The sequence below is a fragment of the Mobula birostris genome, chromosome 24, assembly GCF_030028105.1.
Source record: "Mobula birostris isolate sMobBir1 chromosome 24, sMobBir1.hap1, whole genome shotgun sequence".
Lineage (NCBI taxonomy): Eukaryota > Metazoa > Chordata > Chondrichthyes > Myliobatiformes > Myliobatidae > Mobula > Mobula birostris.
Genome location: NC_092393.1, coordinates 40,393,409 through 40,409,628, shown reverse-complemented (window position 1 = coordinate 40,409,628; position 16,220 = coordinate 40,393,409). Strand labels below are relative to the sequence as shown.

Sequence of the window (16,220 nt, the reverse complement as noted above, 5' to 3'; positions counted from 1 at the left end):
AACCTCTTGACCATGTCTACATGCTTTTATGCACTGGGTTGCTGCCACATAATAGGCTGATTATACATCTGCATTAATGAGGTGTACAGTTCCTAATAAAGTGGCCAGTGAGTGTATGTACAGCTGAATAAGGGTAAATCATGTTTACAGGTAAGGCTGTGTGCAGAAACATTGCTGCAGTATTTACAATCGTTTGTAGTTGGGGACTCTGATCAGCTCTGCAGATGTATTTTATAGTTAAATGAATATTCCTTTCATGAAATGCTCTGAAAATAAACAAATTTATTTTAATATACAAACTGTATTTAATTGGCAACTTATCACATAGGCAGATAACCAGGTCCAGCAGCAATTTGTCAATGAGACACATCAAGTCTTAATCTATTTAATTCTCAAACAAAACCCCGTTATTCTAAACAAATTAGACCACCATTGTTCAAGATTAAAATGAGGAAGTGTGGTGGGAACTCCAAAGTTATACTAGTTCAGCATCTTGGGCCCAGCACTTCTAAGTCCAGAAACATAAGATGCAAAGTGGTTAATTTTCTACCATCTTTCAAATAAAAACCTAAAATGTATAAAGCCAAGAAAAATTGAAAGAATTGCGTGTTTGAGTTCATTCTTTTCTTTAAGATAGTGCTAAATTACAATGAATGGTAATGTTCAGATCTACTGGATGACAGGCTGGAGATCCCTTTCATTCAGCAATGTCCATAAGACCTCTTTTCGGATCTCAGATTTTATCTTACCATGCTTTCTTGGCCTGAGGGAAATAAAAATGAAATCAGTGTTACAGAAAATAATAAAACATTGATCAAACATAATGTGAAAAGCAGTGATAAATTTAAAGTTCACAGTAAATTTATTATCAATATACCTATATGTTACCATATACCACCATGAGATTTAACTATATTTGCGGGCATTCACAGTAAGTACAAAGAAATATGATGCAATCAATGAAAATCTACACACAAAGACGGACAAACAACCAATATGCGAAATAGGAGAAACTGCAAATACAATAATAATAATAAATAATATTTAAAACATGAGTTGCAGAGTCCTTGAAAGTGAGTCAGTAGGTTGTGAAATCAGTTCAGTGTTGAGGAAGTGAGTTAACATCTCTCATTGCGTCTCTAATCTCAGGAAGCACAATGTACAATGAGTGATGAAAAAGGATGGAGACTTTAGAGGACAGGATATCCAGCTTTCCACTAGTGGGAGGCCCAAGTCTCCGAGTGTCAAGAACCTTGACAGCGGCTGTTCTATTTCAAAAGAGTCATGAAAGAAAAATTAGACTTCATAAAAATTGTTTTATAGAATGATTATTCTGGAGTCTCAGCATTATCCCGTTTGGAACTTTGAACAAAACGAAGTATGGCAAAATGATTAATTTACAAATAAACTTCACAGATCATTTTTTAACAATGACACAGTTTTTCACAGCACAGAGTCAGATCATAAGATTTGATATCTTACAGCAGGATGAATTAACCTGCAGAATATTTCTGTATCAATTACTCAAACGACGGATTTAACAAAAATTGGGGGTTGAGTTAAATTAATACAGATGGGACACCATAGTACACAGAAAAACACAAGAGCAGTGGAGCAAAGTTGGCTAATCGGCCCTTCAGGCCTTCACTGTCATTCAATATATGCCTCGGGTCCCATCTCCCTTCTGTGTCAGTCCCCATAATCCATGATCTTCCAAAAGTATATATTCTTCCTCTTTAAATATCTTCAGTGATTAGCTTCCACAACCCTTCAGAGTGGGGAGTTCTTGAGATTCATCACCCTCTGTGAGTTCTTCTGTACTCCAGTTTTAATCGGCTGTCCATAATCTTGTAACTATGCCTCCTCGCTTGAGATTCTCCCAGTAGTGGAAGCATCTTCATCTCTACCCTGTACATTTCACCTAAGTGTTTCAATAAGAATATAAATTTCTTTGTAATAGTCATAATAGGAATTAGCTGAATTAATTTATTTTGGACTGCCTCCAATGACAGTATATCCTTTCTGAAATAATGAAACCAGAACTGTGCATGATACCTCGTATGTGACCTCACCATTACCCTGAACAACTGTAATAGTTGCATCTTTCCAAATTCTAACCTTCTTACAATACAAATTAATATGCTACCATCTTTTCTGAAGACTTCCTGCAACGGCCGGCACAGAGATTTTAATGATTTGCACACAAGAACATCTCAATCCCTCTGTTCTTTGCTCATCAGCAATATTTCTCCATTTAGATAAAAATCTGCTTTTTGATTCCTGTTAATAAATACAAGGTCCTTAACATTGCCATATTAAATTCCATTTAAAGCATAAAGCCCCATCACAGACCCGTTCCCACAAACTATGGACTCACTTTCAAAGACTTCATCTCATGTTCTGGATATTTATTGCTTATTTATTTATTATTGTTATTTCTTGTTTTTTCTCCCTTCTTCCTTTTTGTTTTTGCAGAGTTTTTAAACTTTATTTTGCACACTGCTTGTTGTCCGTCCTGTTGAGTGCAGTCTTTCATTGATTCTGTTGTGTTTCTTGTATTTACTGCGATTTAAAAAAAAATTACTCATTTACGGGAAGTGGGCGTCGGCAGCTAAGCCAGCATTTATGGCCCATCCCTAAACTACCAGCAAGAAAACCAATGGAGACATAAATGTACTTTGAACTTTGCTCTGCCAAGTTTTTCCAAGCTTCAAGGTGGCATTCATCATTAAAGACCCGCCTCTAGTATATGCCCTCCTCACATTAGTACCATCGGTAAGGAGATACAGGAGCTTGACGCTACACAATGTTTTAAGACAGCAGCTTATCCTCTGCCATGAGATTTCTGAATGGTCCATAAACTTATGAACACTACCTTGCGATTTGTCTTCTGCTTATTTATTTTTGTAACTTATAAAAATAACAGCAAACTTCAACATACAGGAAGCTATTGATAATGAACCCGATTGTGATTTTCTCTATTTATCTTGCTAGAGTCTAAGTGTCCTCTTAGTTCCATGCTTACCTAGCTACTTTTGTGTTATCTGTTCTCTGGATTCACTATACACTGTTCATCCTCAAAGTTATTAATACAAATCATAAAAGAATTGAAGGTCAAGAGCTGATCCTTGGGAACTCTTGAAAAAGACTGATATATTTTGATTTTTCTCCTATGTGATAACCAATTTTCAATCCATGCTTAAACACTTCCCCCAATACCATGTGCTCTTCTACACAAAGGCAGGTTGGCACATACCTTCCAAAAATCCAAATTAAATCTACAGATTCTCCTTTAATGACTCCTCTTGATACATTCTCGAAGAATTATAGCAGATCTGTCAAGTATCGTTTACCCAGGACTAATGTTGGAACGTGGTCACTGTTTCACTTAGATCTTAGCACTCCATTTTCCATAACATGGGTTTTTAAATGATTAACTGTGAAAAAGTTCAAATTAATAATCTGGACAGAATTTATACCTTAGTCTTGGGAGATAACGACATTGCAACTGTAAAAAATATTTCAGATTTCTTCAGTTATAAGAAGGATAGAACATATAATAGGTTTGTTAGACAGTGGAATATAGGGTTGATATTCAAAAGGATCACAAATCACTGATAGGCAATATAAAGGAGAAGCAAGTGATGAAGAGAGCAGCTGGCACTTCGGCCTGTATAAGAGTTTGATTAGAGGGGCAAGAAGGTCTTATTGCCTTGGTGAGACCACATGGGGACTATTGTATACAGGTTTGATCTCCTTACCAGGAAGTTTGGAAGTTTAAACTTGCCATAAAGGGAATGCCTAAACTGGTAGCAAAGGTAACAGGATGACCTAGTTCACCCAAGTCTCAAGTAAACTAGTCCATTACTCCATTTGTATTAGTCCCATGTAAAGGGTAAATCATGCTTGACAAATCTGTTACTGTTCTTCGAGCATGTAACATTAGACGATAACGTGTTGCTTTAATACATTTACCTTCTTAGGAGGCAGTTGTATAGGGGGAAATGGTTCAGTAAGGATTGAAGATTGGTTATCACGTAGCAGTCAGAATCAGAATTAACAGATCTTTTTCAAGAAAAATCAGATTGAACTCAGGAAAAGAGATTTAATGAAATCCTACAAAATTCTAAAGCACTTGATAAAGTAGATGTATGGAGGATGTTTCCCTTGACTCATGAGTCTAAAACCCAGGGGTGCAGTTGAGAATAAGGGGATGGCATTTAAGACAGCAATGAAAGAGATATTTCTTCACTAAGAGAGTAAGGAATTAGAATTCTTCACTTCAGATAGCTGTGAAGCTCAATCATGTTCAATCAAAAAACAGTGTGATCAATTTCAAGGCATTTAGGGAAACCAGGGGTATGCAAAATGGCACCAGTGCAGAGACCAGCCATTACCCAGATGAATGATGGAAGGGTCAGATGAACAATCTCTGCTCTTATTTCTCTTTTTTTTCCAGTTTTGTTTAGTTTAGTCTAGTTTTGCTTAGCTTAATTTAGTGTTTTTTTTCTAGTTTGGGGATTTTTAAAATCTTTTTTCCATTTATCTTTTACCATGTTCAATTATTTTTAGAATTGGGGAGATCCAACATACTTGTACTATCAGCAATTTTATATTTGCAAATGTTAGTTATTAATAATGCAATCCCATTCTCTGTTTATCAATGTTGTTATATTTATAATTTTAAAAATTACTTATTTCTCACATTCTTAAAAAAACAATGCTGTATTCATTTTCCAACAAACATGCAGGTGCCAGTAAAACTTACATTTAATGTAAAGCATTTCTTTAAGGCCAGAAACTCTTTGGCACACGTGTTCTTTCTGAGGTCCTGATTCCCTTGAACATTTGCAGCCACACATCTCCCATATGCTGATGCCTTTAAATCAAGAAAAGGGAGATGGAATGAGCAGACAGACTGTAAAAAGTTTTAAATTACTGTGGAAAAAAAGCCATTATTCATGAAACTGCACCAATATTAAACTAAAAGTTGTGAACATGCATAGGATAGGTCAGTCGACATCTATAACGACCAGGTTAATGATTTAGATGTAGAACGGCAGAAGGGAAAAGCAACATAGTAGTGCGGAAGAAAGAAGCAAAAGGCAAGAGGAGATAATCACCGAGGCTTATGTAAATATCGGGAGAAGATGGCAGCGCGACAACAGCGCACGTGGCCTCTCCAGGGATGAATATCTGTTATCTGTCAAGTAGGGGACCGTGCACAATCCTGATTTGATGGAGACGGACATAAGAGTACGGAGGAACATCTGGAAAACTTCCGAAATGTCTGCTTTGCTACCGCTGCTACTGTGTGATAACCGGAATCTCTGGAGCTGAAGGCCTCGAAATCCTCGGCTTTGCGTGTTTCAGCGGCCGGAGAGAGGTCGAAGGCGCTCAGCAGAGGATGACACTCGGGAGGCTGTATCGGAGAGGCTGGTCGGAAGCTCGGAGCTTTCGAAGGGATGGACTCAGGGTCGGCTGCTTCCAAGGTATCGGCAAGTTGATGGTGCCTGGAGGTTTATGGCAGGGAGTTTCTCCCTTCTGCTGCTGCTATCGGGGACTCGGAACTTAGAGACTTTTTTTTACTGTGCCTATGGACTGTTCTTCATCAAATTATGGGTATTGCTTTGCACTGCTGTAACTATATGGTATAACTATGTGGTTCTGTCAGTGTTAGTCTTTAGTCTGTCTTGTTTTCTGTGATATCACGCCGGAGAAACATTGTATCATTTCTTAATGCATGTATGCATTTCTAAATAACAATAAAAGAGGACTGAGTGTTCTCATAATCTAATCTAAAAAAAATTATGGATGAGCACCAAAAGTTGTGGACAAAGCAGATAAAATTAAGAAGTAATTAATTGCAGTAATTTGTAAAGGTCAGTTGCCAAAAATATATCTGAAGGAATACAAGATAAAACACTTTGCAAATATGATTTGATAGCATGAGTTAAAGCTGTAATTGTTTAAATACCTGGAGATTCCAACCCCCCCCCCCCATCTCACCAAAACACATCCTTTGTTCATTATACTGCACTCTTGGGACATGATTGGTTTGGTTCAATGGATGGTTTTGCAAAACCAAGCTAGTTTTGGAGTTTGTGATGGGCCAGGCAGTTGGCAAGCTCCAGCACCAGCTAAGATGGACGGAGAGCAGGTATGAAAGCCCAGGCCATTATAATACAGGCCTGACATTGACTGGTAATCACAGAATCATTGGGCTGAATAACTTCAGAATGAAGAGATCATAGCTAGGCAATAACAACACACCACTGAAAAAACCCTAAAACTATGTTGTACAGCACCCCACTGTCCACACATGCTCCACGGAAAAACAAACTCAACCTATCCAATTTCACTTTACAAGTGAAGCACTTTATCCCAGACAATCTCTGATGGAACTTCTCCAGTCCAATCCCATCATTCTGATAGGGTGGTAACCAGAACTGCATACAGTACAGTATTCCCGATGTGGCTTTAGAAATGTTGTGTAAAGCTGTTCTACATCCTATCTGATCTTATATTTTGTGTCCTGAGTAATACAAGTTACTATACTGTATGCCTTCATCACTTCCTTAACTACTGTGCTGACACCTTCAGGGATCTTTGGGTACATTACTCTCAAACAGAATGGTGTATGTTCTACCTTCATTACACATTCCAAAACACATCATTTTGCACATACCAGGATTAAATTCTATCTGCCACTGTTTTGTCCATTTTAACAACTGATCAATATCCTTGTGGACATACTTGCTGTCAAGTCCACAAAAATAAAAAAACATTTGGATATGAATGTTAGGGAAGTAAGGTTAGCAAATTTGCAGGTTTTGTGTCACTTCCTTAATATTCATGTCCAAATGTGTTTTATTTTTCTCCAGGTAATTACTGCAAAAGACTAGAGTTATCAATTTTCTTTTTTTACCATTCATGAGATCTATGCCAATTTTCATTGCCCATCCCTGTGACCTTGAGAAGATAGATAGAAAATCTATTTTCTAGTTAGCTGTATGACTTGCAAGAGAGCCTGCAGGTGGCAGTATTCCCACGTGCTGCTACCCTTGATCTTCAAGGCAATAGAGGTTACTGTTACCTTTTTGAACTCCAAAACATCAAAACTAATTGGAATAAAAAGATGGGAGCCCAGGAGATAAATCATGTACATTCATTTTTACTTTAAGCGAGACACGTACGTATCACTTGGTAGTGCCATGGCATATGCAATTCACGTATTTTTACATAATCCATAACGAATTATTTAAACAAATAAAGTATGCTTAATCAACATATTTACAAGATTACTCAAATATTACTGAAATATTAAATTCACAATACCTTGCTTAGCTATAGAATGCATTTTAACTATATACACAGTATACTATATAATACAATTACTATACCGACATCCGCAGCCTGGTCAATTTTTAAACCATCCCATTCAGTCCTAAAGATTTAAATGCCGCGGAGGCTTCCTTACTTTTGCAGAATAACGCCTTTTCTGACAAGGGAGGTCACTCTGCTTGGCAGGTGAGACCTGTGGCTGTGAAACAATCTCAGGCCCTGGGGCTTCTTCCATGGTGGTTGCAGGAAGTGGCAGCAACCACTCGAATGTCTTCCTCTCCTTTTCTCAGCTTTATTGTGTCGATCCTTCTCAACTTTGTCTTCTTTTTCTTCTTCTAAATTCTTGTGAGCATCCCTGAAGTTGCTAAATTTCTTGCGAAATTAGGTCTTGTTTATCCTCTTCCATTTTGATAGCATGCATGCTATCTTCCTCTTGCTTTTCCTTTTTGTTCTTTCTAGTTTCTGCATCTTGATATTGGGAAGGTGTATTTAGTTCATTGAAATATTCTCTTATTAATCTTTCTATTGCTCCCATTACAATCTGATCTCTCCTCTTGGTTTCCTCATCCAGGACATCATCTGACAAACCCACTGTTTTCATATCTCCATTGACTCCATTTTTTTGGCCTTTCATTCATCCAGCTGAACTTTGGTTTTACCTCTACTTTTATAAGCAGCTTTTTGTCTCCCACTTGAAGTTCAAGCAATAACCTCAATGCAAGTAGAGTAGATTTTGTTTCTTTGTAATCACAAATGCCAAATGCTTGCAACTTTCCTGAAGCGACTTGAGCTCTCTTGCAGTTTAAAACCAAGCCATGTTTCGCAAGTAACTGCCTGATTAACATATCAGCGGCTTCTCAGATATGATGCCTATAAGAAACTATCGTAGTTCGATCACCTCTTTTGCCACTTGCATGATTTCTCTGAGCAGCATGGTCATTCCTCAGTCCAATATGCTTTCCAACCAGAGGCACAGAGATTGGCACCAACATGTTTGCCCTCTGTTGGGCAACAGTTCATGGTGTATAGCATGGAGACAGTTGTGGCGTACAAATGGTGGATGGAACTCCAGTCGAGTTGTAGTTGTCTCAGCCAGTCACGTCCCCACCACGCTCGCCCTCCTGTTTTGAACACATACAAACCCAATGTGGCTTGTTGGTTGTTGTATTTCAATATTGCAAATGTCATTCCCACAGGAAATATCTTTCCTCCAGAATATGTTCTTAGTTGGACATCTGAAGGCTTCAGTTCAGTATCTCTGAAATGCCATTCAAGCCCACTTTGTGGAATGACTGAAACAGCAGAGCCAGTGTCCAATTCCATTTTAATTAATTTGCCATTCACTTCTGGTGTAAGCCATATTGCTAGTCTATTATTAACTTTCACACTGTAACTCTCAAGGTTACCTAGTCCTGCATCACTCTCATTATCAGAGTTTTCCAACAGAATGCAAAATTGTGCTATTTTTGAAAATGCAACTTGACTTTCTAAACTTTTTCTCTCCCCTGTGCAGTCCATTTATTTTTGCCTGCCTGACATACTTTTTGCATTATGTCCTACTTTGTTACATATTCTACAAGTTTCACCTGCCACAATGGTAGCACAAATTGTTTAGCCAGGCGGTTTTTGTTTAAGCATTGCAATTTTCTTCCCGCTCACTTTCATTCCTGACAGTAACTCAACTGCATCTCTGTCTGCAGTTTCCCCTGAATTTTCAGCTGCTCTTTTAAGTATAAGTTGGGCTTCAGTTAGGAGCTGTTTTTGAATGCTTTCTTGTAAGATTCCACGAACTAAATAATCTCTTAGTGCATCATTAAGCCCATCACTAAACTAACAATGCTCAGACAATTTCTTCAATTCAGCCACGTGCGCTGAAATGGAGTCCCTTTCTTTTTGATTCCACTGAAACCGAAGAGGCGGAGGGGTGAAGTAAAGAACTGGGAGGTCGATTGGTGAAAGAGATAAAGGGCTGGAGGAAGAGCACCAGAAGGAGGTGACGGGCAGGTAAGGAGATCAGGTGAGAGAGGGAAACAGGAATGGAGAATGGTGAAGAAGAGGGAGGGGGCAACTGCCGGAAGTTCAAGAAATCGATGTTCACGCCATCTGGTTGGAGGCTACCCAGAGGGAATATATATACATTACTTGAATATTACAAAAATATTAAATACACAACACTTATAAGTTTGAGAGGCGCTCTCTCAGTAGCCTCAGTGAGTAACTGCTGTCCAGATCTCTGTTCTCCAAACACCAGCCTGCTTTGGAAATAGTGGTTTCCGATTAATTGGGGCACATCAGGACAAGTACATTTTGGCCCAATTAAGTGGCTGCCCCAATTAGCCCAAGTTTCATAGAAATAGTTAAAAGGTAAAAAAAAAACCCAGCAAACTATCACTTAACTGAGCAACAATTTATATACTTAAATGAAATACAGAAAGCATTGGACTACCAAAACATCTACAGTACTACAAAACTGTCTATTAATTCCTCATAGTTATCGGTGGAAGAATTTATCTGCCCAGTTCTTTTGATTGACTGTAATGAACAAAATCAGCAGATTAGTGCAGATAATGGACTGTCTTCATACAATATTTTAGATGACCGCACTTCATTTTCATTGTAATATTCAAAATACCTTCATAACTCCTAACTTGAAGTAATTGAATTGTTTCATTTTCACTCCCAGTTGTTATTGCAGGCCTAAATGCTTGAAGCTGCAGTGAACAAAACAGTTTAGAAATGTCTTACTGCTTACTTTAAAAATCTGACTGCTCTAAGCACCATGTAGTATCTAATGGCGATGCAAGTGTACGCAACTGACGCTGGTTAGAAACTGTTTGGCAACAGTCTCCTGTCTCAATTAAGCGGCCTAGTGTCCCAAATAAACAAAGGGAACTCGGCTATTTTCTCGATTTAGTTTTTGTTCTTTAAGAGTTGCCCCAAATAAACAGCTGCTCTGATTAACCAATGGCCCAACTATCCGGAATCTCTATCACCATTCCTACTATGTCTATATCCTAGAACTCCCTCCTACAGCACTGTGGGAGAATCTTCACCAGGAGTGCAAAAGTTCAAAGTGGCAGCTCACCACTATATACTGAAGGGCAATTGGAGAAAGGCAATAAATAATGGACTTCCTAGCGACCACCAGATCCTGGAAAATAATTAGAAAGAGTCCTGAAGCAGTGTTTCGATCCAAAACTTGGAAGACTCCTTTCCCTCTCACAGATGCTGTTAGACCTGCTGAGTATTTCCAACAGATTTTTATTGCTTCAGATTCTGGCATCTGCTTGTCACTTGTGTTTCAACCAAAAAAAGTAATATTCCTCTTCATTTTCACCATATATTGCCCCTTAATAACAGCTGCAGCCTCAGTATTTACATCTGTGGTGCTTCTTTATACTAAATACAAGTTATTCTGGAAAAGAGGAGCGAACAACATTGGTGCAACAGCTGGATGTCACAAAATTGTAAATATATTTACTCACTTCCTCCGTGCACGCTGCCATGATCTGCGGGAACCTCCTGAGTCTTTCCCTCGTGCGGATCCACACCTCATTCCCTGGCATCGTCCCGAAGTAAAGCGGGAAGGAAAATCAGCCAGCAACCAGCCATACCTAGAGCGCAGCCATACCTGCTCCCGTCGCGGTAGAATGACGGCATCCCAACTCCCGCCCTCCGCCGGCTACTGATTGGCGGGTGGGGCACGGCGAGGAACGGGCGGGGCTCTGCGGTCAGCGGATTGGACCAGCCACATGCCAGTTACGGAGTGACGTGCTCGAGGTGATGGCATCGGTCGGGGAGAAGCTGGGATTTCTGCAGAGAGTGAGTGATGTCGGGTGGCGGCGTGTTGTGGAGTGAGGGAGTGAGGGTGGACTCCATTATAAATCATGCTGCCGCGATTATAATGGAAGTTGGAGGGGGTCTGGAGTAGCGTGGGGTCCGGGCGCGGCCACAATTCACACAGGGCTATAAACAACTGGCTCCTGGCTGCTTCTCAGAGACGGAAGAGCGAAGGTGCAGCCTCTCGGAGACCGGGGCGAGTGCCCTGGTTTCCATCGGTAGCCACACAATCATTCAGGTACTGTAGCCAGTAGCAAGATCCCAGGTCAATGTATTCATTATCCTTGAATAAACCACCCTTAACACCCAACGGAGGAGACACAACAGACTACAGGTGCTGGAATCTGAAGCTCGAAACCATCCAAGTGAACCAGGCAGCATCCGTAGGAGGAAAAGAAATCTGCTCCACATTACAGCATTTGAGGTCTCTTGTGTCACCACTGCGACGACTCTTCAAGATTTGCGAACTTTTAAAAAGTTTTCGATCGAAAAAGTAAACATTTCCTATCCTCCCGAAGACGCTGCTCAGCCCGCTGAGGTCCTCCATCAGTTTGTTAGTTACATAGTTTTGTGTGACCAGAGTTCTAGGTCATTGTTCTAGAGGTGTGATTATGAAAGCAACAGTGGCAGCTGGGGAATTTAAATTTAAGTATTTCAATAATTCTAAGATTCATATAAAGGCTAGTCCCACTAGCAACAATAACGAAACTACTTGGTTGTTGTAAGACCCTGTGTGGCTGACTAATATTCGTTGGAGAAGGGAATTTGCTGTTCTTCTCTGATGAAGGGCATCCACTAAGTGGCCAGTTTATTAGGTACAGGAGTGGAACCTGATGCGGCCTTATGCTGCTGTAGCCCATGGACTTCCAAGATTGTGCATTCAGGGATGATCTTCTGCACACTACTGTTGTAACATATGCTTTGCTGAGCTATTGTTATTGTCCTCCCAGCTTGAACTAATCCAACCATTCAATCGCCCACAGAACTACCACTCACTATATGTTTTTTTTTTTCTTTTTTTCGCACCATTCTCTATAAACTCTAGAAACAGTTGTGCTTGAAAATCCCTGGAGATCAGCAATTTCTGAGATACTCAAATCAACCCATCTGGCACCAGCATTCATTCTCCAGTCAAGGTCACTTTTATTCCCCCATTCTGATGTTTGGTCTAAACAACAACTGAACCTCTTGACCGTGTCTGTATACATTTAGTCATTGTGTGGCTGACACATGATTGGCTAATTAGATATTTGCATTAACGAGCAGGTGTACAGATGTACCTAGCAAATTGGCCAGCAATTGACTCCAGAGCCATTATAGACCTTAATTCCCCCTTTGCAATTAGGAGGAGACATACATCCCAAAAATAAATTTTAAAAATATGGCTGTTGACTTGAATACAAGAAAGTTTCCCAAAAGCAATACAATAAATGTCCTGATAACCTATTTGATATTTGACAGATTATTGGCCAGTGTGTTCATTAAACTCCATTGATTTTCTTCATTTAGTGTTATTGGATCATTATACAATCATCTGAGAAAACAGAGACCCTGCAATTCATTCTCATTTAAAAGTTCATTCTTTGGCAAGAAGTTTTTCTCAGCACTATTCTGAAATAATACACTTTGTGCACAGATACAAGTTTGAACCACTGATTTCTGACACACCAACCCAAGGCTGGTTTTCATCATTTACTGTATTTAAGAATACAGCTGATAAACCACCAGTCCAAGTGCTTAAATATATTATGTCTAGATCTGGAGTTTTTTTCCCACTTTTATATCACTGCAAAAGCAGGAAGATAACATAACTATTCTTAAAGAACGACACTACTGTCAATTTTATGGTTCCCATAAAACCTTTTAGTTAAAACCTTTCTTGTCTGAACTTTGAAGCAATAAAACATTGTAACTTCTAAATGATTTGAATGGCTTATCTAACCTTGTCCATTTACACAATAAGAAATTTAGAAAGTACTATCATATTGCTTTATTTAAAATTTCTTTCTGACTAAGTACTTTGGTAATTTTCTATTAAAATTTGAGACGGAATCATACACACAAACACAAATTTGAAATTATATTAATTCAGTCTGTGGACAAAGTCATCATAATCTTTTAATAGGTAAATTTATTCTATGTTATTGAGCACAGAATTCTATGTACATATTCTATTTTATTTATTCTATGTTGAAACTCCTCATTGGTGACTAATTAAAATGTGAGGCCCCCGATCATCGTAGATTGTGTTTTTCCGTCTAAAGTCCAGCACTTTTCACCAAACAGCAAATTTGGGATTTAAGAAGTTCAGATTTTCTTGTTTGTCCAATTGCTTGAATTTCTGAATTCTTCCTATTGCTCAGCTTCTTTGTCTTCTTGGCACCTCCAAAACCTTTCCCATTGCTTTCTTGCTGTGACAAATTCAAATTACACTTTTCGTTGTGATAATAAGAGCAAACTACAATGGGCAGGTTGTACTCTTTGCAGAATGAATAAAAGCTTTAATCATTTGTAGATCATTAGGGTTTGTGTCTTGCAGAGTAACTACATGTCACATCTAAACAACAGACATTGTCTGCAACTTTGTCTCTGTGCAAAAGCTGGCTGCTGTATTTAAGGTCCATTCACCTCTTTAATATCACTGTTCCTTTCCAGCTTCCTATGCTAATGAAAGCCACGTCGGATGATGAAATACCATGTCCTGGGTATCTGTTTGAAGAGATCGTCAGTATCCTTGTACTTGATTCATATAAGATATGTTAATCCTAATATTGTTAATTATGAGAAACAGAACACTTAAACTGACTGATGTAAGTTTTACATTGCATTTATGAAATACAAATTTGGAGTTATCTTTATGATTATTAAAGTCTGCAGCTTATAATTAGGAAGGAACTATGTAAAAATATGTTACAAAGAATGAATAATCGTTAAAGTATAGGTCTATGAAATACAATTTGGGAGACAGTCATTTTGCATGATAATATATGTATAAGTAAGTAAAGCAACAATGTACATGAGTGAATCCTCAAATTAATTATACAGTAATTGTATAAGTACTGGTATTTTACATTATAAACCAAAATCATTTGCAATTGGATCTGAACATGTTTATTAATTGTAAAACTAATTAGGTTTATGTGGTAACACACGCACACACAAAAAGCTGGAGTCATAGAAACATAGAAAATAGGTGCAGGAGTAGGCCTTTCGGCCCTTCGAGCCTGCACCACCATTCAGTATGATCATGGCTGATCATCCAACTCAGAACCCTGTACCTGCCTTCTCTCCATACCCCCAATCCCTTTAACCACAAGGGCCATATCTAACTCCCTCTTAAATATAGCCAATGAACTGACCTCAACTGTTTCCTGTGGCAGAGAATTCCACAGATTCACCACTGTCTGTGTGACAAGTACAGGAGCAGGGAGGTACTACTGCAGTTGTACAAGGCCTTGGTGAGACCACAGCTGGAGTACTGTGTGCAGTTTTGGTCCTCTAATCTGAGAAAAGACATTCTTGCCATAGAGGGAGTACAAAGAAGGTTCACTAGATTGATTCCTGGGATGGCAGGATTTTCATATGATGAAAGACTGGATTGACTAGGCTTATACTCTCTGGAATTTAGAAGATTGAGGGGGGGATCTGATTGAAACGTATAAAATTCTAAAGGGATTGGACAGGCTAGATTCAGGAAGATTGTTCCCAATGTTGGGGAAGTCCAGAGTCCTCATCTTTTTTCCAGTCCTGATGAAGGGCCTGGTCCTGAAACGTCGACTGTACTCTTTTCCATAGATACTGCCTGGTCTGCTGAGTTCCTCCTACATTTTGTGTGTGTTACTTGGATTTCCAGCATCTGCAGATTTTCTCTTTTTTGAAGTTTATGTAGTAATTAGCTTCTTTTATTATACATTAATGTTCTAAAGGGCACTATTTAACTTAAGTGGACTGTTTTCATGAGGTTTTGGAAAATAAACCAAAGACAGAAAAATACAGTATTTAATAGTGAGAATGAACTGTAGTCGCAGGAGACAGGAAGGGTATTATCATGTTTGTTAACAGAGTGGAAATGTTTGGAAAGTGGTCACCAAATTTTGTATTTTATGAGGACCGTTACATAAATAGCAAATACTTGATAAGAAAGCTTAAATCGCAAAACTTAAGAAACAAAAACTGCTTTTGAGACTTGGCACTGCACTGTTGCCTGACCTTAGCAAATCACAACTCAACAGGGCATATTCAGTAAATGACAGCGACCTCAGAAGTGTTGATGTACAGAAGGAGCTTGGAGTGCAAGTTCGTATTCCCTGAGAAGGATGACATGGGCTGATAGTGTATATTATATGGAACAAGCTGCCAGAGGAGGTGGTAGAGATAGATACAATGTTTAAAAGACATTTGGACAGGTCACTGGCTAGGAAGCAAATGGAGGTGAATGGCCTAATGTGGACAGTTGAGATTAAGTAGTTAGGCATCATAGTTAGCATCGGCAAGTTGGGCTGAAGGACCCGTTTCTGTGCTAAACAACTTAACAGCTCTGACTCATTGTCATGATCTTCGTGTAAATTATTAGAATTTTGTGTAACACCATCTGTATAATTTCATCATCCTGGATTTATACTGAACTTTTCTAAAGATAAACTCTTCTAGTACCTCATTACTTTTTTCTTTCCTATATTTTTGCACTACATATTTAACTATGCACAGTTTTTTCTTTCTATTGTCATGTACTGCTGCCACAAAGTTAAATTTCACGACATATGCCAGTGATATTAAACCTGATTCCAATTCTTCTAGTAAACAAAATGACTATATATTCCCACTTTTAAAAGTTGTATTGTTCTGAAAATCCAATACGTTGAGCGTGGCCATGATCATAAAGAGCCACCAAATGTAATTCCAATGGAAAATATACTTCTATTTTGGTCTAATTATTTCAAGGTCTTGCAAAATGATTCTCTGTTGACTTCCTGAGAGAGTCATTGCTTATTGATGTAGACACCATATATATCTCCTGTACAACAACAAAATGTGAT

At 38.7% G+C, this 16,220-nt stretch overlaps 2 protein-coding genes across 2 annotated transcripts in view; one reads left to right on the top strand and one right to left on the bottom strand.

Annotated features, from left to right (window-relative positions):
- Positions 1-262: 262 nt before the first annotated feature.
- ndufaf8 (NADH:ubiquinone oxidoreductase complex assembly factor 8) lies at positions 263-10,994 on the bottom strand. Its single transcript, XM_072242002.1, has 3 exons — positions 10,830-10,994; positions 4,769-4,879; positions 263-763 (listed from the first exon to the last, which is right to left on the bottom strand). Exons 1-3 carry the CDS (start codon positions 10,908-10,910, stop codon positions 746-748), a joined length of 210 nt encoding a protein of 69 aa, XP_072098103.1. The 5' UTR covers positions 10,911-10,994; the 3' UTR covers positions 263-745.
- A 124-nt stretch (positions 10,995-11,118) lies between these two features.
- tepsin (TEPSIN adaptor related protein complex 4 accessory protein) overlaps positions 11,119-16,220 on the top strand; it is a 37,428-nt gene continuing 32,326 nt past the window's right edge. Inside the window, exons 1-2 of the mRNA XM_072241974.1 lie at positions 11,119-11,166; positions 13,840-13,912. Coding sequence (XP_072098075.1) covers positions 11,128-11,166; positions 13,840-13,912 — 112 coding nt within the window. The 5' untranslated portion in view covers positions 11,119-11,127. The remainder of the gene's footprint in view (positions 11,167-13,839; positions 13,913-16,220) is intronic.